The following is a 23,214-nucleotide window of genomic DNA, read 5'->3' on the forward strand; positions in this document are numbered from 1 at the left end:
GTACACTAAAGCAGGGGTAGACAACCTTGGCTCTTTTACGACTCGTGGAGTTCAACTCCCAGAATTCCTGAACCAGAAGGAACGAAAGATTACAATTAAAGGAGAACACTTAAATTTAACTTACTAATATAGAATGAAGCAAAATATTTTAGCACTGGACATATGTAAGAATATTTTTGAACAATGGACCCAGAAGTCCATTTCAAGTGTACAAAGACTGTGTTTAAAACACGTTATGGAAGAGGAACAAGTTTTATCTGACAAGTTTCAGACTGATTTGAATGTGAATTTAAAAATAATGGGGAAAGATGCTATACTGGACATAAAAAAGAAACCACCTGATGTCTCAATAATTAAAAGGGATGTAAAAATAACAAACCAAAAGACTGACCTAGATAATTTTCTTATATTGGATTTACAAAAGAGGCTTGTTAAAATTTGAAGAATTTTATGAGAAGGGCCAAAGAAAGTAAAAGAAATCAAATTCTAGGACATTATTTGAAGGAATTAAAGCTCAAGATTGTTAAAAGTAAAAGCAAAGAATATAAAATTGATTTATTTAATAAAATAGATATATTGTATCTCTGGTAACTCTTAGTGGACTTTTGCTGATCAGGTCTGAAATGACAAGACTTTAAGGATTTGTTTATAGAGAAGAGATGGAATATCAGAAGAGGAGATTATTTGTTGTATTTTAAGAGAAGTGAAAATAAGTTACTAAAATTGTGATGAAATCGGAAATCATTTCTTTCTATATTTCTTTTCTTTACTATATTATTTTTCTTTCTGTTCCTTTTTTCCTACTTTTTTCCTGCATTTTCTGTTTTTCTTTTTTTCTTTAGTTTGTATTAGTTTTAATTTTTCCAATAGTAATTTTTAATAAAATTACTATTAAAAAAAGAAAGATTGGAGCAATCCATTAATCCATTATTCATTTATTATGACTTCTATTTCAAAAGGGTGACAAAATATATAAAAAATCAATAAAAACATGTCCTGCAGATTAAAAAGATAACAATAGTCAACTAGGAGGTCTTATAGTGAAAACATAATACTTCCTCTCTTTGATTAGGATAATTTCACATTTTTCTATTAGAATAATTTCACAGTTCTATATTCTACACACTTCTATAGAAAAAAAACCAAAGTAGGTTGGTAGCCCACTGTAAAATTCTGGGAAGAAATAATATCAAACTACAATTTATAGTTACAACTAAAATTGCGTACAAGCATATTAAAATGTAGGCAGAGCATATTACATATCCACTGTTCTAAGTTAAATGCAGACCAAAGCTTCTACACATTGCTTATACACAGAGGCAACTGATAACATTTTTTTTCAAATACCTTCATTTGCGTTTCCAATGGTGTTTGTGCTAAGAAGGGAGGTTGACCTACTAGCATTTCAAAAAGAATCACTCCAACACTCCACCAGTCACATAGCTGTGTATATCCTGAAGCAAAAGAAAATTCAGTAATTACACAGACCAATAGTAATTCTAAATTTCATTCCAAGAATGCACTAGCTATTATGCAGAACAGTATTTTTGAAACATCTAGCACATCTGACTTTTAGGCCTTACAACTTTTTAGGCCTACGACTGTACTTGTTACATATTAAATTAATGTAATTTATAATTTTTGTGTCAACACAATTAAGAGTGTTGGCAACAGTCCTGCAGCATAGTGGAATTTCCTTGTAGTTAAGAGTAATTGTTTTAAGGAATAATTTTCTTTTCTATTTTTTTTAAAGTTTTTTATTAAGCACAAAGAAAAAAAAGGATTAAAAACATTGAACATGGTAAATCGTCTTTGACTGACATCTTAGTCCATGTTGTACATTAATTTCATATAATATATCTATATACAACTATACATTTCTGGTCTCTATCTCAACTTATCTCTTTACTGTGACCTCCATTTTTTTCCCCTCCATCTATAAAATTTATTCCATATTCGATAAAATTCTGTTTCTTCCTGATTTTTTAATCTTTTAGTTATCCTATCTAGTTCTGCGCAATACATAAATGTCTTTATTAGTGCTTCCCCACTCGGTACTTCCATTGCTTTCCACTTTTGAGCAAATAGTATCCTTGCTGCTGTAACCACATGGATAATTAAATATGTGTCCTCTTTATTTACATTTTTCTCTAGTATTCCTAATAGTAATGTCTCAGGTTTGTATTGAATGTTTTGCCTAGTCATTTCTATTGCCCATTCCCAGACCATACGCCAGTACACCTGTGCTTCTCTACATGTCCACCATGCATGAAAAAAGGTGCCCTTTTCTTTTTTACATTTCCAATGCATAGATGAATATCCGTTATATATTTTGGCTAATCTGGCCGGAGGGAGATGCCATCTGTAAACCATCTTATACAGGTTTTCTTTATATGATGTCGCCACTGTGATTTTGTTATTTCGCTCCTATACTTGCTGCCATTGATCTGAATTTATATTATATCCTAGATCTATTGCCCATGTCACCATTGTTTCTTTAACCTGCTCCTCATATAGCTTATATTACAATAGGTGTTTATAAATATTCTTTATTTGTTTTTTTCTCTGGGCCTAGCAGTATTTTATCTAATCCCGTATCTTGTCTGTTAATTCCCCATTCTTGCTTATCCTTCATGTATCTTGCTTGTATCTGGAGATAAGACCACCATCCATGTCTATTCTTAAGGAATAATTTTCAAAATCTAGCCATCAATTTAGCATCCCAAACTACAGGAAAAAAGGAAAGCTTTACCTGTTCGTAATAATACTTCTGGTGCAATGTAATTTGGTGTCCCAACAAGTGAATGTGCTAGACAGCGCTGATGTTGACGTGCTGCTCTACGTTCAAGAGGCTTTAGTCTATCTCCGCATCTACAGCTTGCTGGATCTCCCCATTCATTACTGAAATCCATGCTGTCCTGACGGGGATGGTCACCTAACATGCAAAAAGTCCAAATATAAATATTATATTTAAGCTCCAGTAATCAATCAAGTTTCACAGAATCTATTTTAAAAAGTATGATTTTTTTTAAAAAAAGTATCTAATTTAAAAAATGAATTACAGCATTTTGATTAAATTTATGAGGATTTTTTCTTTGATAAACAATTATATGGAGCTATCCAAGAAGAATATAATGAATTGGAAGGACTCTTGAATAAAATGTCATAATGTACGCATACAGCCCCTCGGTAATTCAATAGATTACAATTTATTATTTATCTGTACAAGCATGCATAACTGACATGGTACAATTATGAATTTTGCAAATAAATTAACAAATAAAGCTCTTAAATTTAAAAATATTAGAGGGGAGAAACCCAATTCAGAGTGTATCAGATCTTAAAATTGTTCTAAATTAGACAAGTGATAAATGTGTGTTTTTAAATGAGGAAATAGCAGGGATTTATAAATATTTCAATTCTTTCCATCAATGTTATTTTTGAAGAAGTCTACTGCATTTGTAGCACTAGCTGTAAGGAAACATTTATTTATTTATTTTGGTTTCACCTCACACAATGTAACTGACTACAACTCAGGCTGTCATTAATTTGCAACAAGGCTGATTACAGTGCTGTAACATAAAGGTAGTCCTCAATTTATGGTCGTTTAACAACAGTAATGCCCTTGGGAAAGATTATTTTATGGCCCATAACACATTTCTGACTGTTATAAAAGCAGTCATGTGATTGCCATCTGGGTGCTTGTCCCGGAATTATATGATCGCCCTCTGCAATCTTTTCTACTGATTTCCCAGGAAAGTCAATGGGGAAGCTGGCAGGGAAGATTGCAAGTTGCTGTCAGCTGCCTGTTGAGAGGAGCTAAAAGTCTTTGGCAAGGTGAAGAAATGGTGCTCAGAGGCTGAAGATCCAAGTTCTGTTCCTGCATCCCACCTTCTGTGTGCAGAAGATCTGAACTTCATTCTTGCACCCCGCTGAAGTCATTTCCTTTTACACATAGAAGAGAGCTGACATCCTCCTGTGGGGTGAAGGAATGGAATTCAGATCCCTGAAAATCTGAGCTCCATTCTGCATTCCCTTACCTATGGAGAGGGTGGCTAAATTCCTTCAGCGGAGTGAAGAAACAGCTCACATTCTGAAGATCTGAGCTCTCTACTTGCATCCTGCCAAAGGCTTTCCCTTTTGGATGCAGAGGGAGCTGAACTCCTTCAGCAGGCAGCTCGTTCAGCCAGTCCCCAAATATGAGAGGGAACTGAAATTCAAGTAGAGCCAAGAGGCAGAATAGTAAATTAAGGAGTGAAGGGTGCCTCAGCTTGGTGGGGTTAATCCTGGGAAGGCTGGTCCAGGCTGCGGTGTGGGACTGGATCTTCCTCAGCGGTTGAAAATCCTGCTTGCATTTCGGCAGGGACAATATTTCAGGGCCTGAATGGAACCTCCCAGAATCTCTTCCAACCCATATAATCGCTTAACCACCACAACCAGAGTGCCAGGATTGCAGTCAAATGAAGCAGTCACGTGATGTCTCGCTTAACAACTGCTCTGCTCAATGATCGAGATTCTGGGCTCAGCTATGGTCATAAATTGAGAACTAGCTGTATACATTGTAAGCAGAACTGCTAAGTTTGTGGTTAAGGCAGCTCAGCTAACAACCCGTTATAATGAACAGATGATGTATTTATCTGAACGCTGATTCCCTGTATTTACCATATATGTATTTTATTATTTTATTACTGTATTACTTTTATCTATTTTATCCTGGAGTTAGATCCTGTATTTTACTTTCATTTTATTTGATATGGTCATAAGTCTAAACAATTAGTGAATTATTAGAAATATTACAGTTTTATCACTTAGCATATATTCTGACATTTATGAAATGTCAATGATGAAGCAAAAAAAATATTATGGGCACAATTAGAAAATCATAATAAGATCCTTCCGATACCCTGGCAGGAGATTGGATGTTTTTTGTTTTTTTAGCAAAAACTCTAGGCATTACAGACTGGAAAGCATGTATAGATGTTCGGATGGAAATTATGATGATTACCTATATTTATATGACAAAGTTGTACTTTGGGATAAATTTGAAAATAGCTGATAATAGCGGATATGAGCTATTTATTAATTATAGAGCATTTTATTGCCAACTCCCAGGCAATACTAGCATTTTTTAATTTATTAAAGATTGTCTGGACTCTTTTTTCTCACTTCAAGGTTAAAGAAATAACTGTCTAACAAAAGAAAAAGCTAGGATTTTAACATAATAATGACTATGCAAGAGTGTTTGTAACTGACCAAATAAAAGACACCAGCAATCCTTAAATTTCTGTTAGTGGTCTCCAACATAAAGCTGGAAGTTTTCTCTTAATATATTTTTAAAAAAACCTATACATTTCTTAATTCTAACTTTGACTTTTTGGAAATTGGGAGCTCACATGTTATCAGTGCCTGATTTGTTTAGCCTTTACAAATTATTTTAATTCTATGATCTAGACACCAAGCAAGTCTAGGACTACCAGATCTGAGTTGTAAAATTCAAAAGATAGTTATTGGTGCTTTACTTTTGATGGAAAAGGGAAAAAAATTATACCATTATAATTAATTCTAGTTGAGACTTCCGGTTTTGGGTTGCAGTGGTTGCAGGTACACGAAGAGGCTTCTCTCTTCGTTATCTGCCTTTCCTCTGCCGGCAGACCCTTAATTGGGTCGAAAAGTCACCCTGGAGGGGTGACTACCGAGGAGGAGACTCTCGTTGATTGCAGGGGGAGGAGGCAGCTCCCTCCGCAGTCCGAGGCAGCTCCTCAGGGCCAACGGAGAAAAGATCAGCCAGTAACATGGCCAATCATTTAGCTGCTCCAGCCGAAAGTCAAAAGAACATCTAAGCGTTAAGAAACCATTGTGGAGGATCCTGGTGAGACTTTTCCCTCTCTCTTTTTGCCTAACTACTCTCCTGTTAAAAGCCTTTTGGAATTACTTCCCTGCTTTGAAAGAGCTGCCTTTGTTTATCTGGGGAAAAGAGCTTTCCATAACAAAGGAAAAAACTTTTTATTGACTATTTTTATTTTTGGTTACTTGGGGGCCCTGGAAAAATCCTTATCATAAAACTTTATTATTATATCTTCTAAGCTGGAGAATATTGTTTTCCTATGTCTTGGATTTATTTTTTTAAAGGGATAAATCTTTATTGTTTGAAAAAAAAAAACCTCTATGAGAATCCGGAAAAGAGATTTCATAGCTTTTTGACTTTGCTAATCTCATTCTTGATGTCTGGAAGAGACTTCCATAGTTTACTGAGGACATCTTATGGAGAAATTTAAAACTGCAACCGCTTCTTGTTTGTGTTACTATTGAAATGGAGAAACCATATTCACAACTCAATTGTAAACTCATACTGTAAAAAATTTATGAAGCTACTGAGGAAATATGTTCCCAAATAAGAGAGAGAACTGCAGAAATAATAAACAGAAATTCTACTGTGAACTTACAAACTCACCTTCATTCTCTATTCGATTATTCTACAGACCAAAAAGCAATAGAAGACGAATTAATTTACATACAACCTATGGAGACTTTGGATGACCAGAAAATGATTGTAACTAAACTATCTACAATTGCAAAACTAACAGAAATGGACTTGAAATTACAACTGTTGGAGAATTATAACAACTTTGATAATTATCTACTAATTATAAAATTGGACATGATCAAGTGTTTTATCCAACAGACAGGAGCCAGGCATTAAAAACAGAGGATGGGAGGTTTTTTACTGATCCAAATGACATTACAAGCAATAACGGGAGATCTATTTGCTGAAATAGAGGCTTTGTTATGGAAACCTTCTTGGCATAAAAAGAAAGCCAGAATAAGACTAAAAAGAGAAATTTAAAATTATATGTAATGGATTAAAAAGGTTTTGAAAAATATGGATTGATTTAAGGACTAAGATTTAGAGTTGAAAATTTGTGATTATTAGAATATATATGTTAAACAGAGTAAGAATGTACTTTTTGGAATAATATGTTTATTTGTATGAAAATTATTTTGTAATGGAATGAGAATAAGAATATGAAAGAGGTTTTTTAGAAATTCGGATTGCTTTAACAACTAATTGAGTGTGTTAAGTTAGCAAGATGATGTTTTGTGTAATAATAGGTGTGTTCTGTTTTTTTAGACATGATAATTATTTGAATGAGATTTAAATGCTATCTGAAGAAATAAGAGAGATTTGTGATAAAATCAATGATTTATGAGATTATGAATTAGAATATATTTGGATTAGTATTTTAGAAGGGATACCCGAAGTGATAATACGTTTATCTAAGATTAAATTGGACTATTGTAACTGTAAATTAATAAAGTTCAAAACAGGATTAGGATTTATAGATATGTAATGTAGAAATGGATTATGTTAAATAGGTTATATTATTTGAGGGAAATAGAGAGGGAACAAGAGTTGTTCTATATCATTTAACATTTAACTTGAGTTATTATATGATTTTGTTTTTGGATGATTGATCACCTAACCACCACAGTGTGTCTTGAGCATTCTGTTGTAAAAGTTAAAAAAACCAATAAAATTTGTTAAAAAAAAATAATTAATTCTAGTTATGGTTGGCAAAAAGCCTGAAATTAAATATATTCAAGCATGTGCTAAACAAATAGCTAAACTTCAGAAATTATAATGTTTATATTTTTAAATATCATATACACAAATACACACTATCTTCCTATTCTCAATAGGAAGATATTTGATTTTATTTTTGTATGAAGTTTGCAATGGAATGTCTTGTGAAAGTTAATATATATACTAGTATTTTCTACTAGAGATTTCTGATGTAATTTTTTAAAAAGCAGTATTCAATATGTTTTGAAAAAGAATTTTATCATGATGATGCTATGGAAGATTCTAATCCCAAATTCACTTACAGTTTCCTATGTTCTGAAATGAATGAGGGAGATTACATTTATAATTACTTAACAGCATGTTATGATACCCAGCCAAATTATCTGGTAGAAAATACAATGCAAACTAACATCTTTCTGTTCTGTGTGATAATAATCTAATGCATAAAGATAATTTTGGGACAAGCTGCTTGCCTTACCACTCTGATAGTATTTGGAATCGTGTGTCCACCGAAAGCCAGTACAAAGTCCGAAGTCTGTCAATTTGATATGGCCGTCACGATCAATCAAAATGTTATCAGGTTTTATGTCTCTATGAATGAAGCCCATCTTATGAACACTTTCAACCGCACAGGTGAGTTCGGCTATGTAGAATCGGGCCATATTTTCGGGAAAGACTCCCATTCGAATTAACAAGCTCATCATATCTCCTCCTGGAATATAGTCCATTATAAAGTACAAATTGTCCTTATCTTGGAAAGAATAGTACAGACGAACTACCCACTCATTATCAGCTTCTGCAAGAATATCCCTTTCAGCTTTAACATGAGCCACCTGGTTTCGAAGAAGCACGTCCTTTTTTCTAAGAGTTTTTTTTGCATATAAAGCATTTGTATCGACCTTTCTTGCCAAACAGACTTCTCCAAATGCCCCAATTCCAAGAGTCTTAATTTTAACAAACATTGATTTATCCATTTTGGCTCTTTTGAGACGAATGTAGTTGGATTCCTTTTGGCATAGCATTTTCCTCATTTGATCTTGGGCCTCTTGGGATAACCCAACCTGTGCAACAAATGTAAAAAAAAAAAAAAAAAGATAGTGGAAAAAAAAGAAATTGTTTAAGAAAAGTAAACAATATTAGTCAGGGAATAATACTCTCATTTTTATTATTTCAGTTTATTTTATTGTAACGTATTAGGAAACCATCAAAACACTTCAGAACAATATACAACAAAATGTTAAAATGAGATATTATAAACAGAATCATACACAAGAGCCATGCACAAAGAGGCTCAAGATTCAAGGACAACTTTTTAGCAAGGAACTCCACTGGTGAAACTAGATTAACTAATTAGAAGACTCTACTATTCTTAAAAGACCCATTTTTTTTAAAAAAATGAAGATTTGACTGACATTCCAACAAATATTTTTATATTGTCAGTTAGGCTAGAGTCTAGAGCAGTGGTTCTCAACCTTTTTAATGCCGCGACCCCCAACCGGTCGTAAGTCGACTACTCAACCGGTCGTAAGTCGAGGACTACTCAACTGGTGCAGCACCGTTTGCAGAATGGGACTTTTGGCGGGCTCAGCAGGGCAGAGACAGCCTGGACAATTCCTATTGGCTTTTGAAAGCCAATAGAATTAGACTCTATTCAAGAGAGTCTATTCTATATTGGCTTTCAAAAGCCAATAGAATAAAAGGGAGTAGCACAGCTAAGGAAAAGGGGAAAAAAATGGCGGACTGTGTTGTTTGGCGACCCCCGTGAAATGGTCGTTTGGCCCCAAATGGGGTCCCGACCCACAGGTTGAGAACCACTGGTCTAGAGACATATATCATCTATTTACTAGAAAAATGCACTTATTTTCTTCCCATATGATTTTCCAGCTTCTAGCTTTCATTCAATAATCTTATTTTTAATTATATTTAAGAAAATCTTAAAATAAACATTTGCATCAATAAATATCTGGCACAATGACTACTAAACAATTCAGCCACTCTGAACAATGTAAACAAAATAAAAAAGTGTAATTGTATTATTGTCCTTGTACTACTGTAGAACATAAAAATAAATGATACACGATATTAGTGATCTAATATAAATACATTCAAGTACAGTGAAACAAAGCATGCTTAATTTAAATGCATGTAAGCATGCAGAGTCCCATAAGAAAGGATCCATGCTATTCTTTAAATAAAATACTTGTCTCCAAAATATTACTTGCCTACCCAGTAACGAAGGCTACAGATGTCAGGAAAGCTTCCAACACCTTAATAGTTTAAACCAGCTGTTAGTGAAAGTGAAAAGGAAAGAGACTAAGAATGAACATGTAGAAAGAACAAGAAATTTAACTGACTCAGACATCAGTTACCTTCCTACTCATAAGGATGAAGTTTACCAGAGAATTTTAGAAAATACTGTAATTAAAATGGCACTTCTACAGAAATTCAAACCCAGCAAATATATAATATAAATTAAAAATAATTGAGGTTGAAATGTTTATATTTTAGTGCAATCAAAAAATAGAGGCAATTTCACTATTTTTCCAATACGAAAAAGTAAGAATTCAAAGCAGCTTATTTTTATTGGAAAATCAATTGTTAGATCTTTTTTAAAAAATAATGAACAAGAGACATTGCAGAATCCAATCGGGGTCGGTCACCAGGACCAGAGGCTTTGTCTTCCAAGCTTTCGGACTCGTGCTGGAGCCCGTTTTCAGAGAACTCTGGCCAGAGAGAAGTTCCCTGAAGATGGGCCCCAGCATGAGCCTGAAAGCTCAGAAGGCAAAACCTCATGATTCCGGTCACCAATCCAGATTGGATCCTGCAACATTATCCTGGGATATATATATTTGCCTTCATTCATAAAAGAGTCATTCTATATCAGGCATGTCAAACTCGCAACATCATGTGACGTCGCGCGACGTATTGGAGCTTTTTCGCCATTGCCGACAATGGGGTGGGCGCAGCTCCGGTATGATGAAACCGGCCCATGGGCTGGCAGTTTGATACCCCTGTTCTATATTATAACAAATAATGCTAAACACACCCTTACTTATAGTGATATCCCTTTTCTACTGAACTATCCAATATGTACACAAGGTCCCACAAACCCCCAATTTCATTAAGCTTTATGCAAAAATAATTAGTTGCAAATATCAGATTTGGAAAGCACTTTCTGGCAGTGTCAAGCCCATGTCTGCGCGTGGGTTATTAAATCCCTAATCTTCCTGGTCCAGTTTCTGGCACACTTCCATACTATGTTCTTGGTAGATTTCTAAATATAGTTATTCATCTCCCCATGTACACTCCCATAAGCACTTTCTGTTATAAGCAATAAAATAAAAATATAATGCATTTGGTGATTTGTTCCCTCCCCCCCATGGCTGATTTGCTTCAGCTTCCTGTTAGCCTGCTTGTTTACAATTTCTCTGACTATAACACAATCATGCCGCCAGAAAGATATCTAAGAATTTAATCTGACTGACTCAATAGGATTGCACTATAAAAGCTGGTAAACTATTACCATTTAGTAAAGGTAAAGATAAAGGTTTCCCTGTCCAGTCGTGTCTGACTCTAGGGGGCGCTGGTCATCTCCATTCCTTAGCTGAGGGAGCCAGCGTTTTCCAAAGACATTTCTGTGGTCATGTGGCGAGCATGACTATACGCCAAGGTGCACAGAACACTGTTATCTTCCCATCAAAGTGGTATCTATTTATCTACTTGCATTTGCAGACTTTTGAACTGCTAGGTTGGCAGGAGCTGGGGCAACTAACGGGAGCTCACTCTGTCATACCGTGCTTAGGTCTGAAACCTGAGCTATGGGTTTTCCAGTCTTTAACATGCAGAGTCACTGCGCCCTGAACAATTACTGTTTAAGCCTAAACAGCTGAAATTGGAACATCATTTGACAGCTGTGGCTGGGAGGACCTTTGCACAAGTTCGTCTGTTGCACCAGTTGCGACCCTACCTGGACCGGGAGGCTATCCTTACACTCATGCCCTTGTCACCTCACGCCTGGACTACTGCAACGCGCTCTACATGGGGCTACCCTTGAAAAGTATTCGGAGACTACAGTTGGTCCAGAATGCAGCCGCGCGAGTGATAGTGCGTGTTCCTCGGTACACCCACGTTACACCTATCCTCCGCGAGCTGCACTGGTTGCCTATTGGTCTCCGGGTCCAATTTAAGGTGTTGATTATTACCTTTAAAGCTCTATATGGCTCAGAGCCAGGCTATTTGCGAGACTGCCTACTACCTCATAATTCCCTTCATCCAGTTAGATCCCACAGGCTGGGCCTCCTTCAGGTCCCGTCGGCCAAGCAGTGCCATTTGGCGGGGCCGCGGGGGAGGGCTTTCTCTGTGATGGCGCCCACATCTTGGAACCAGCTCCCCCCGGAGATTAGGACCACTCCCACCCTGTTGGTTTTCCGCAAGCTGCTTAAGACCTGGCTTTTCTGGCAGGCCTGGGGTTTATAAAATCTGACCCCTGGATGAATGTTACTGTATTGTTTGTCTTGTTAAGTTATATTGTGTTTTTATTGTTAGCCGCCCAGAGTCCTGCGGGAGTGGGGCGGTCTATAAATTTTAATAAATAAATAAATAAATAATGCAATGGTAATATTATAATTTCAAAGTATACTCCATGCAAAACAAGAGTAAAGTAGAAATAATTTTAAAAAATTACCCTCATCATTTCATTTTCAAGCTGTTTCTTACGATGCAGTCGCTGTTGATGAGATTTGAGTATGTTTTCAACATGCTGCTCCATAAAAAATTTAAAGGCTTGAGGAGAATAGCTTTGAATGCGGGATTCCCTTCTTTCTTCGTCTCTTTTATTCTTCCTAACAGGAACAGGGGAAGTTGTTATTTGCTTCTTTTCTCTATCGATTGTCTCACTGTTCTCATTCTTTTCAGCATCCTCTTCCTTAGGGAACCCAGGCTGATCTTCTTTGCCAGGCTTTGTTATAGCTTCATATGGGGTGGCAGTTAGATTTGGATGTAATAAATGCTTTGGATAAGGAGGGGGTGGTCCTTGATAATTTCCACCTTCCGCTGCAGATGGTATGACTGGCACAATTGTACAGGGTCCCTCGGAAAAGGAGGGGGGCTGGACAGCTTGCATTGGTTGTGAAATCCAAGACGGGTGAGTAGGAGCTAAGGCAGTTTGCAGTTCTGGTTTCAATACACGCATACTTTTTACTGGCTGCTGTATAGGAGCTGGAGTAACGGCTGTAATTGTTGTAGCAGAAGGTTGTGAATTTGCAGCATGGTTTTGTCTGTTTCCGACATGATTATTGAAAGAATTTGACCTGACTGGAATATTGGATTGCCATACTGGGATGTCATGTCCATTTCCAGAGGATGACTGTGACCAGGTTGTTGGAATTCCCGGAACGTTTATGTTATATAATTCTAGGTTATGGCTGTTTCTATTTGGCACCATCATCGATTGAGAAATGTTCCCATTAGGATAGGCTGAAAGGGGAGCAGGACCTCCTGTCTGCATCTGCAAAAGGGTAGGACTTTGTCGGCTTGTTGGAGATATTGGATAAGGAGGAGGTGGTTGGCGACTTGCTGAGTTACCGGGCATGATATTTTGATGAACGATATATTCAGCCTGACAATTGCCGTTTTGTATTCCACTCCTTCCAGATGAAAAACTAAATTTGCTATTAACTGAACTTTGCATGATTATTGGTTGCCTACCAACAGGAACTGAACTAATACCTCTTTGTCCCTGGACAGAAGGATTCATAGATGATGAATTCATAGTTTGGGGAGGATAACCATCCTGCCATGTTCCTGGAGGCACTGGAGAAATACGAGATATCATATATTCCATGTTCCCCGAATACCGTTTTGTTTGAGAATTTGCTTCCCAGGAAGGAGGAGGTGTTCCTCTGGGAGGGGGTGGGGGTGGAGTAACACTTCTGACTTGAGGTGGAGGTGGTGGGTTCACTCTTTGTCCATTGCCAGGGTGAGCCTGGGCAAATGCAGCTATTCCAGATCCAGATAATGGTCTTCCTACTTCACCCTGAGAAATAGGGCTTTCTGAATGAAATGTGAGGCCATCTCCCAGTGCAGAAGCGTGTCTCTGGGGAACCAAAGATTCTTTAGAACCTTTCCAGCTTTGTCTACGGATAACTGACTGCTGTACTGCTCCTCCTGCTTTTTTTAAAAGGAAAAGCACATTTTTTTTACTACTCATTTTAAAATTCTGGAATAGTAAATTTTATAAAAGATTAGAAGTAAGCGTTTCTGATGTTAAAAAAACAAAACAAAACACCCAGAATGAACTGATATAAAAATGAGATGTGGAACAATTAATCTAAGTGCATATAGGTAGTCCTCGACTTTCAACCATTTGTTTAGTGATGGTTTGAAGTTACAAGTATTTATCATGGTCACCGTGTCCTGGGATCATCTTTTGTGACCTTCTGGCAAGCAAAATCAATGCTTGTCAGCACCGATTAAGCAAAATTAAGATTCACTTAACAACCATGTTACTAGCTTAACAACTACAGGGATTCACATAACAGCTGTGGCAAGAAAGATTGTAAAATGGGGCAAAACTCACTTAACAAGTTCCTTGCTTAAGAACAGAAAATTTTGGCTCAATTCTCATCGTAAGTCAAGGACTAGCTGTACTACTCATATCATAATGTTGAGTCCCAGGACCCAGACTTCATGTGGCACTCCTAAATGATCTGCGTAGAGAACTGCAACATTGATCCTAAATATTTTTTGCAATAAAAAAAGCTTCAAAAGGATTCTGTTAATTGTCTTCTTCCTATTCTTTGTCCTAAATTGGCCCTTTTCAATTTTTATTCATTAGTATATTCAACAAGATGAGCATGCTTTTGATACAGCTTGAGTAAAGAAGCGAAGTGCCTCTTTTCCCCTCTATTCTAGGTTCTTTTCCATAAGTAGTTTTTATTAGGAAAGGAAAATAATAGGCCTTACTTTTATGTTTATATATGCGCAGCTGACCTTTTATTGTGCAGCTTGCCCACACAATATCTTTGGCAATCTTCTCACTTTACTACCTTTCTTCTACCTCTTTTACATAAATAATGAGAAACAGAGGTTAAATGAAGAGTAAAGAACAAGGCAGAGAAGTACCTTTATACTACTGTATCCTGCTGGTGTTCCCCTTTCAATATACTTTATCTGCCAATGAAGTTGCAACTAAAAACTTCATTTTAACTACAAATGTTAAAAACATTATTTTTTTTTAATTTTTCAGTCAGTATCTCTTACTTCAAATTATTTCCCTCTTGTCATCAGTTTTGAAAACATACAAATTCCTTTCCAAGAGTATATATGGACGTGCATACCTGGGGGCTTGGGGCCAGCAGTAAGGGGTCTAGATGCTGCTGCTGCCATTTGTTCTCGACGAGAATCTTGATAACTCATTTTACTTATAAATTCAATGGCTGCTTCTATGCTGCGGCTATTGGTTTGTCTTAGAGCTTGCACAACCATGTCCTATTGATGGGAAGAGTATACAAAAAAAAAATCCCAATAAGATATTTATTCATTCATAACAAAAAATGTCAGAAGCACTGTATTTAATATTAGATTGAAAATGTAAAGCCTTAGTGCTATTATTCCTAACAATGCAATATTGCTATAATCTGAGTATCAATGGCATTGGAAATGTGGTCATTACAAAACAAGATGACATTAGCATGCCAGGATGAATCTCAAATTATACAAAAAAAACAAAAAACAACAACCCCACATTATTTTTCTAAACACTAAGATCAGATGCTTCACCTCCATCTTGCACTGCCCAAAAGCAAAACCCAGTAACCTATCTGTGACAGATTTTTCCCCACGCTTTTTATTAAATAGTGATTAATGAACAATATCAGGTAATCACATTAACATAAATCCAAGATGCAAATAAAGATATCAAAAATACAAGAAAGATCTACAATATAAATAAATACTGCACATGTATAAATTTACCATATATCTAAAGTATACATTATAAAATCCATTCAAATTTGATAAAACTGCGGTTCCTGCCTCTGATGTCTCATTATTTTAATTTTGTTTCACTTTTTTCTAATGTAGCAATTGGAGAGACTTTGTCCATATCAATAACTTTTAAAATAAGGAGATATTATGAATCTGTTCAGATAATTGATCCCTGGGTGGTTTTCAATGCTATATAACATGGTTTCCTTCTGGACTGACTCAGAGAATTGGGGCTGAGCAGCATAGTGTGTTGCTGGTTCGCCTTTGTGGTCAATTCCAAATGGTTGTGATTGGGGGGGAGATTTCGCTCTTGATCCTTACTATGTCGAGCGGATGATTTTCTCTTCACTCTTATTCAACATTTACACAAGGCTGCTAGGTGAACTCATCCACCACCATGGGGTAAGGTATCACCAGTACACTGATGATACCTAATTATACATCTCTGCTGTGGTTGAATAAAGTGATTCTGTGGACATCTTATCCTGGTGCACAGAGGGTGTGAGGGTCTTGATGGGAAACAATAGGATTCAACTGAACTCTGGCAAGACTGAGTGATATAAGGTTTTGGGTCCACCTGTTCTAAGACTCTATCTTCTTTGGTACCAGATGGGGTCACACTGCCCCAAACAGACCCTGTGTGCAATCTGGTTTTTTTTCCCTAAACTCACAACTCTTGCTCAAGGAACAGGGGGCAGTAGTGGCTAGGAGGGCTTCTGCTCAACTTTGTATTATGCATCAGTTGCATTTATTCTTAAATCAAGGGGCTGACTCGCAGTTTGTTGTATGCCACCCAGAGTCACTTGCCTGTGGGACGGGCATCTATCTGAATATGACAAATAAAGAAATGTAACTTGGGAGTAATAAATAAGTTCAAATAACGTGCACAGGGGAACAACAGAATCTTAATCAGAACACAAATTTTTGAATGTACTTTCCCCAAAAATCTCAAAAAATGTTTGTGCTATTACCAATTTGATATCACACTAGGAATTATATTTTACCTCATCAAATCCAGCAGCTTGCAGATCTTGAAACATCTGACGATTAACTTCTGATGTTCCTCTGATTGAAGAATTTGTTTCATTCGCAAAAGGAAGTAGAGAATTTCTAATTTCTTGCAGAGCTTTATGGTAGGTAACAAACTTAGGGGGATTTCGACCTTGTCTGGGATCTTCAGTCGGTATTTTACCCATATTTTGTTCAACTTTTGTAGCATCTGAAGGCTTAGGCAAATTTCTAAGGCTCTCTCGTATTTCTTGTAACATCTGCCGGCTGCTGGTGGTGTAATTACTGGCAGGAAATGTTTTAGGCCTCATTTGTCTATATCCCTCTGGTTTCTCGCTTCTCTTCATGAACTCGTATAATTTCTAACCAAGATTTTCAATATACTTAACACTGTAATCAGTGGAATGGCAACCTCAAAATACACAGTTGATCTTGATTCCAGTAGTACATACATCCATTCAAGTCTAAGAGAATAGAATAATAGTCATTCTAAATAGAATAATAAAACCCTGTTACATTATTAGAAAATGTTTTATTCAACTTTTATGTTTATCGCCTTTTTATAAATATTTGGTTTAAAAGCAAATTTCCTTCTACTTAATATTTGATGTTTATAAGATTGCAATCTGAACAAACTAACCCATTTTATTTTACAAACCAAATCTAGAATAATAAAAGAACTGGGTATGAAGACTATCTCTGAACATATTATGACATGCAGCAGATACCCATGCCAAATTCATCAGACACTTGCCTCCTTCCTGCTGAAGAATCATTTTAACCTTTCGAGACCTGGTTAAAGATTCCCAAAAAAGACAGGCCCGTTTATGCATAGCTATTGATTGCTGTTTGCAAGCCGTCTCTCATCTTGCAAAAAATTGATTCTGTTTAGGAAAGTAGTTCTTGGCTTCGTTGGAGATTGAATATTTTACACAATATTATCCAAGTAAGTGCTTATTTAATCCGTAAATGTGATATAAATGTTCAAATTAGAGGGATTGTCAGATTCAACATATGTTTGCCTTTATGTGATATTAAAATAGCAAAGCATTAGTAACTGCAACTTATTTTATTACTGTGAGCATAATAATTATGTTGTATAAATTTTACTGCTACTTTGACTAATCGCTTTAGAAAGCCAACAACCAGCGCAATAGCTCCTTTCTATCCATGTCCATCCCCAACTAGTAGCCAGCTGCAACAATTATACTAGGAGGCATTCTCTTTCTGATATAACTCTTTCATTTCTAATACTGGGAGATAGTGCCAACAGCTAAAATGTTCCTTTCTAACCATCAGAATCTTGTAAATACAATTCCGTGTATTGTAATTGATTATTATTAAAGGTAAAGGTTTCTTTTGTTCAGTCATTTCCAACTCTAGGGGGCGATGTTCATCTCCATTTCTTAGCTGAGGGAATCAGCACTGTCTGAAGACACTTCCATGGCCGTGTGGCCAGCATAACTATACACCGAGGTGCACAGAACACTGTGATTTTTCCACCAAAGTGGTACCTATTTATCTACTTGCATTTGCATGCTTTCAAACTGTTAGGTTGGCAGGAGCTGGTGCAAGTAATGGGAGCACACCCTGTCACATAGCATTCGGGTCTTGAACTGAGCTGTCAGCTTTCCAACTGATGAGCTCAGTGTCTTTAATTGCTGAGCCATTGCCCCCTTATTATTTTCCTTGTTAAATTTATTTTCAACAATGCACTCAGAAAGTATTCAGACCCCTTCACTTTTGTCAATTTTATTATGCTGCAGCCAGTTGTTGAAATTCATTTTTTTCTCATTAATTTACACTCAGTACCCCATAATGACAAAGTGAAAACAGAATTTTAGAAATGTCTGTAAATGTATTAAAAAGAAAAATGAAATATCACATTGGCATAAGTATTCAGATCCTTTGCAACAACACTTGAAATTTAACTCTGGTGCCTCCCATTTCTCTTGACTGTTGCTGACATGTTTCTACACCTTGATTGGAGTCCACCTGTGGTAAATTAAATTGATTGGACATGATTTGGAAAGTCACACACCTCTCTATAGAAGGCCTCACAGCTGACAATGCATACTGTACCAGAGCAAAAGCCCTGAGGTCAAAGGAATGGCCTGTAGAGCTCAGAGACAGGATTATTGCAAGGCACAGATACAGGGAAGGCTACAATAAAATTTCTGATATGCTGAAAGTTCCTAAGAGCACAGTGGTCTCCATAAGTCTCAAATGAAAGACATTTAGCACAACCAGGACTCTTCCAAGAACTGGTCGCCTGGTCAAACTGAGCAATCACGGGAGAAGGGCCTTAGTAAGAGAGAGACTAAGAACCAGATGGTTACCCTGACTGAGCTCCAGAGGTCCTGTGTGGAGATGGGACAGAGTTCCAGAAGGACAACCATCACTGCAGCCCTTTACAGATCTGAGTTTTATGGTAGACTGGCTAGACAAAAGTCTCTCCTCCGTCCAAAACACATGAAAGCCTGCTTGGTTTGCAAAAAAGCACTTGAAAGGACTCTCAGACTGTGATGAACAAGATTCTCTGATCTGATGAAACCAAGATTGAACTGTTTGGCCTCAATTCTAAACCAAGCAGCCAGGCACCGCTCATCACCTGCCCAATACCATCCCAACAGCGAAGCGTGGTGGTGGCAGCATCATGCTATGAGGGTGTTTTGCCTCATAGGAAGTGGGAGACTGGTCAGGGCTGAGGGAAAGCTGAATGGAGCAAAGTACAGGGGCATCTTCAATGAAAACCTGTTCCACAGTGCTCAGGACCTCAAATTGGGCCGAAGGCTCTCTTTCTAACATGACAACGATCCTAAGCACATAGTCAAGACAACACAGGAGTGGCTTAGGGACAACTCTGTGAATATCCTAGAGTGGCCCAGCCAAAGCCTTGATTTGAACCCTCTTGAACATCTCTGGACGAATCTGAAAATGCCTGTCCACCAACAGTCGCTATCCAACCTGACTGAGCTTTAGAGGATTTGCAAGGAAAAATGGCAGAAAATCCCCGAATCCAGGTGTATAATGCTTGTCGCGTCATACCAAAAAGACTCAAGGCTGTAATTGCTGCCAAAGGTGCTTCAACAAAATACTGAGTGAAGGGTCTGAATACTTATGCCAATGTGATATTTCAGTTTTTTTCCTTTTTAATAAACTTACAGACATTTTTAAAATTCTGTTTTCACTTTGTCATTATGGGGTACTGAGTGTAGATTAATGAGAAAAAAAAGTGAATCTCAACAACTGTAGAATCAGGCTGCAGCATAATGAAATTGACAAAGATGAGGGGGGGTCTGAATACTCTCTGAATGCACTGTATATATTTTATAGACAGTAACTGTATTCTATGAAAAAAATTAACAGATTTTAAAATATTTTGTTAGTAAAGCTACACAATTATCATTACACACTATAGGTGTTTATTTTTAACATCAGGCATCTTAGGTCACGTTGGAGTTTGCTTTTAAAGCCAAGGATACTTTTAAAAGCAAAGTCTGAAGGAGAAGGTATATGAAATAAGGAAAAAAGCACAACCGATTCAGTCAACGTTAAGATCCTAATTTGATGTGCATCACATTTCTGTACACTGGCTGGATGACAGTTGACATTTCTCAAACTAAAGAGCTTCTTCTGTTCACAGAAAAACCTGTATGCAGTAGAGCTTTTCTCTTGGAAAGTGGTTTTGATTACTCGTGCATTTCTTTGCTTTTTCTAGACTGGTTCTCAGTCTTGAAGAACTAATTTGGAATGCCGTGTGGCTCTTTAGAAGATATAGCAAAATGGTGAATGCCACCTCTACTCATTCCCTCCCTCCCATTTCATACAATTTTCAATTCACCTATATTAAAACAATAGGTGTATTTTAAAATGAAAGAAAATATTATTAGAATGTTTTTTACTTTTTTCTCTCTATATAAATCATATTATGCATATAATTAAAATATATTATATTCCTAATAAGCATTCTTATGTTGTTTTTCAATTTAAGACTGAGACCTTTTTCTCACTTTCCATCTGATATAATGAGCTATTTAATTCACATTAGAAAAATTCAGCTGTCCATCCTATTCCTTAGCATTAATTTGTAAACTATATTTACACAAAAGATATAGTAGAACGGCAAATATAAGATACCCTTACTTTCTAAGCATAATGGTGAAGGTCTTTCTCTTATGTTTCTACCAAGCCATGGAATGACTCTTGCAGGAATTGTATTTTTCATCTCTTTTGGAAAGCAAATGAAGACTTAAGAGAAAAATCTTCATTCGCTTTCCAAAAGAGATGGGAAAATATAATTCCTAAGAGAGACATTCCATTGCCTGGAAGAAATATAAGTGAAGGCCTTCATCATTATGCTTAGAGACTAAGGACATTTTAATGCAGGGGTGTCAAACTGCCAGCTCGCGGACTGGATGCATCACGAGGAAACTGCGCCCACCCCCTTGCCGGCAATGGGGGGAAAGTTCCAATACATTGTGCGACATCATGTGATGACGCGAGTTTGACATGTCTATTTTAATGAATTGTTCTGATACATAATCTGTATAATGTATCTATCTCTTTTCTCTTAAAAAACGTTTTAGTTTAAATTATTTTTAATAGTTTAAACACATTTTATGATATTTTAACTGTTTGCTTTATTTATACTTTTAGTTTTCCTGCATGAAAGGGGAGATTTAAATAATAAAAATAAATAAACCACAATGTATCAAATCTACTTTGCAGATTTCCCATGAACTGATTAATTTTTTTAAAAAATAGTGGTAAGTTATAATTAAATATAGTATCACATTTCTGCCCATTATCCATCAGAAATTGTAACAAAACTATGGGGTAATTCAGAGGTCAATTCAAGTTTAACTAGAAGAGTATTTTGGCCTTATATTGAGAACCAGAGTATGGAAAAAAAACTATTGTTAAAATGCAATCCTTAATATAGCAACACATTTTCCTGAAGGCACCTTATGTTGTTATAATGCAAGTTAAAGGCACAAAAACTTATTAATAGATAAATGGTTTCTAATGAAGATTAATTTGACTTCTATTTTTTTCACACATACATATATTTTAAAGTTATTTTATGCTTACCTGAAATTGGCTATACTCTCAGAGAAAGTTACTAACTAAAAACATGAATAAAATGGTAGAATAATGAAACAGGCAGGATATCAAGTACATCTAGTTCACATCCTAGATATCAAGTGTACTGAGGCCTTTCTCACCGTGTTTTAATTAAATTACTGTATTTTTAAGTTAAACCTCTGTACTGTACATTATAAATCTTTTAAAAGCTGCTTAGTAAAACATATTTATCTTTATTTTACAAAAACATGATGCTCCGCTGTTTCTTTTCCTTTGTCAATATATATTCATTTGTCTTCAGAGTGAACAAATAGTGACTGGAATGAGTAATAGTGGCAAGAAAGAAGACAGAATTTGCCCTCAGGTTTCACCATGCATATTCACCACATAAAGAGAAAGCAAATAGATAGGAAGCAAGGAAGAAAGTCACATCCGTCTCCAAATTTGTAGTCAATATTCAACACAACTTAGTGCTTCATACGCTGAACCAAGCTAGAATTAGATAAACAATTCACACTGTGCCTATCCAGATTTATTCGTGTATTACTGACCTGCACTGAAAATTATCCAGTCACTTGGACTCTGCTGGCATTAAAATCAAAATGATAACAATGAAACATCTATAGAATACAGGCAGTCCTTTACTTACAACAGTTCATTTAGTGACTGTTTGAGGTTACAATGGCACTGAAAAAAAATGACTTATGACCGTTTTTCACATGTATGATCATGGCAGCATCCCCATGATCAAAATTCTGATGCTTGGCAACTGACTCATATTTATGACAGTTGCAATGTCCTGGGGTCATGTGATCATCTTTTGCAACCTTCTGACAAGCAAAGTCAATGGAGAAGCCAGATTCACATAACAACCATTACTAACTTAATAAATGCAGTGATTCACTTAACAACTGTGGCAAGAAAGGTCATAAAATAGGGCAAAACTCACTTAACTGTCTCACTTAGCAACAGAAATTTTGGGCTCAATTGTGGTTGTAAGTTGAGTACCACCTATAGTTCAAACAACAATCCCATATATATATATTGATAGAAAACCTCACATAATTTTATTCATTGATTTATTTACTCACATGACTTATATGGCTGCCTAACTCATATGATTATCATTTAATCTTCTGCAGCAATATAGCTGATTAAGTGCACCATAAATGTATTACTATGCATTAATCAGTTTGTTAGTTTCTAAAGACTATTTGTGCTCTCAGCCTATATGTAGTTAATGCAAGGAGGCATTTATGAATAAACGGAAAATTGCATTGTTAAAAAAATATGAAGCAATGATAAAAATTCAAAAACTTATGTCAGTGGAATATTATGAATTTGGAGGACAAAACTAATACTGTTTGCTTTTGCAAGAGTTAATTATTAAAACCTATTCTAAAACAATCATTATGTCCTTTAAAGCTAGTATTATTTTAACATATTTAAGTAACTATAAAACATGAAAACAACAGAGAACCACATTTTGTTCTTTTTAATGGGGCTGATATATCTGAATACATTTTACTTTCCCTTTTCCTTCATATCCT

General features: G+C 36.1%; 1 protein-coding gene across 2 annotated transcripts in view; it reads right to left on the reverse strand.

Moving 5' to 3' along the window:
* The window catches only part of LATS1 (large tumor suppressor kinase 1), a 29,602-nt gene that overhangs the window by 5,558 nt on the left and 830 nt on the right, over positions 1-23,214 (reverse strand). The window contains exons 2-7 of one of the 2 annotated variants that reach the window (XM_039346890.1): positions 16,573-17,040; positions 14,920-15,070; positions 12,267-13,747; positions 8,061-8,643; positions 2,753-2,935; positions 1,348-1,454 (exon numbers count right to left, since the gene is read on the reverse strand). In XM_039346890.1, coding sequence (XP_039202824.1) covers positions 1,348-1,454; positions 2,753-2,935; positions 8,061-8,643; positions 12,267-13,747; positions 14,920-15,070; positions 16,573-16,923 — 2,856 coding nt within the window. In that variant the 5' untranslated portion in view covers positions 16,924-17,040. Of the gene's footprint in view, positions 1-1,347; positions 1,455-2,752; positions 2,936-8,060; positions 8,644-12,266; positions 13,751-14,919; positions 15,071-16,572; positions 17,041-23,214 lie in introns of both variants that reach the window. The other variant, XM_039346889.1, reaches the window with a different exon arrangement.

The sequence above is a fragment of the Crotalus tigris genome, unplaced genomic scaffold (assembly GCF_016545835.1).
Source record: "Crotalus tigris isolate CLP2741 ecotype Arizona unplaced genomic scaffold, ASM1654583v1 scf7180000018030.5226217, whole genome shotgun sequence".
Lineage (NCBI taxonomy): Eukaryota > Metazoa > Chordata > Lepidosauria > Squamata > Viperidae > Crotalus > Crotalus tigris.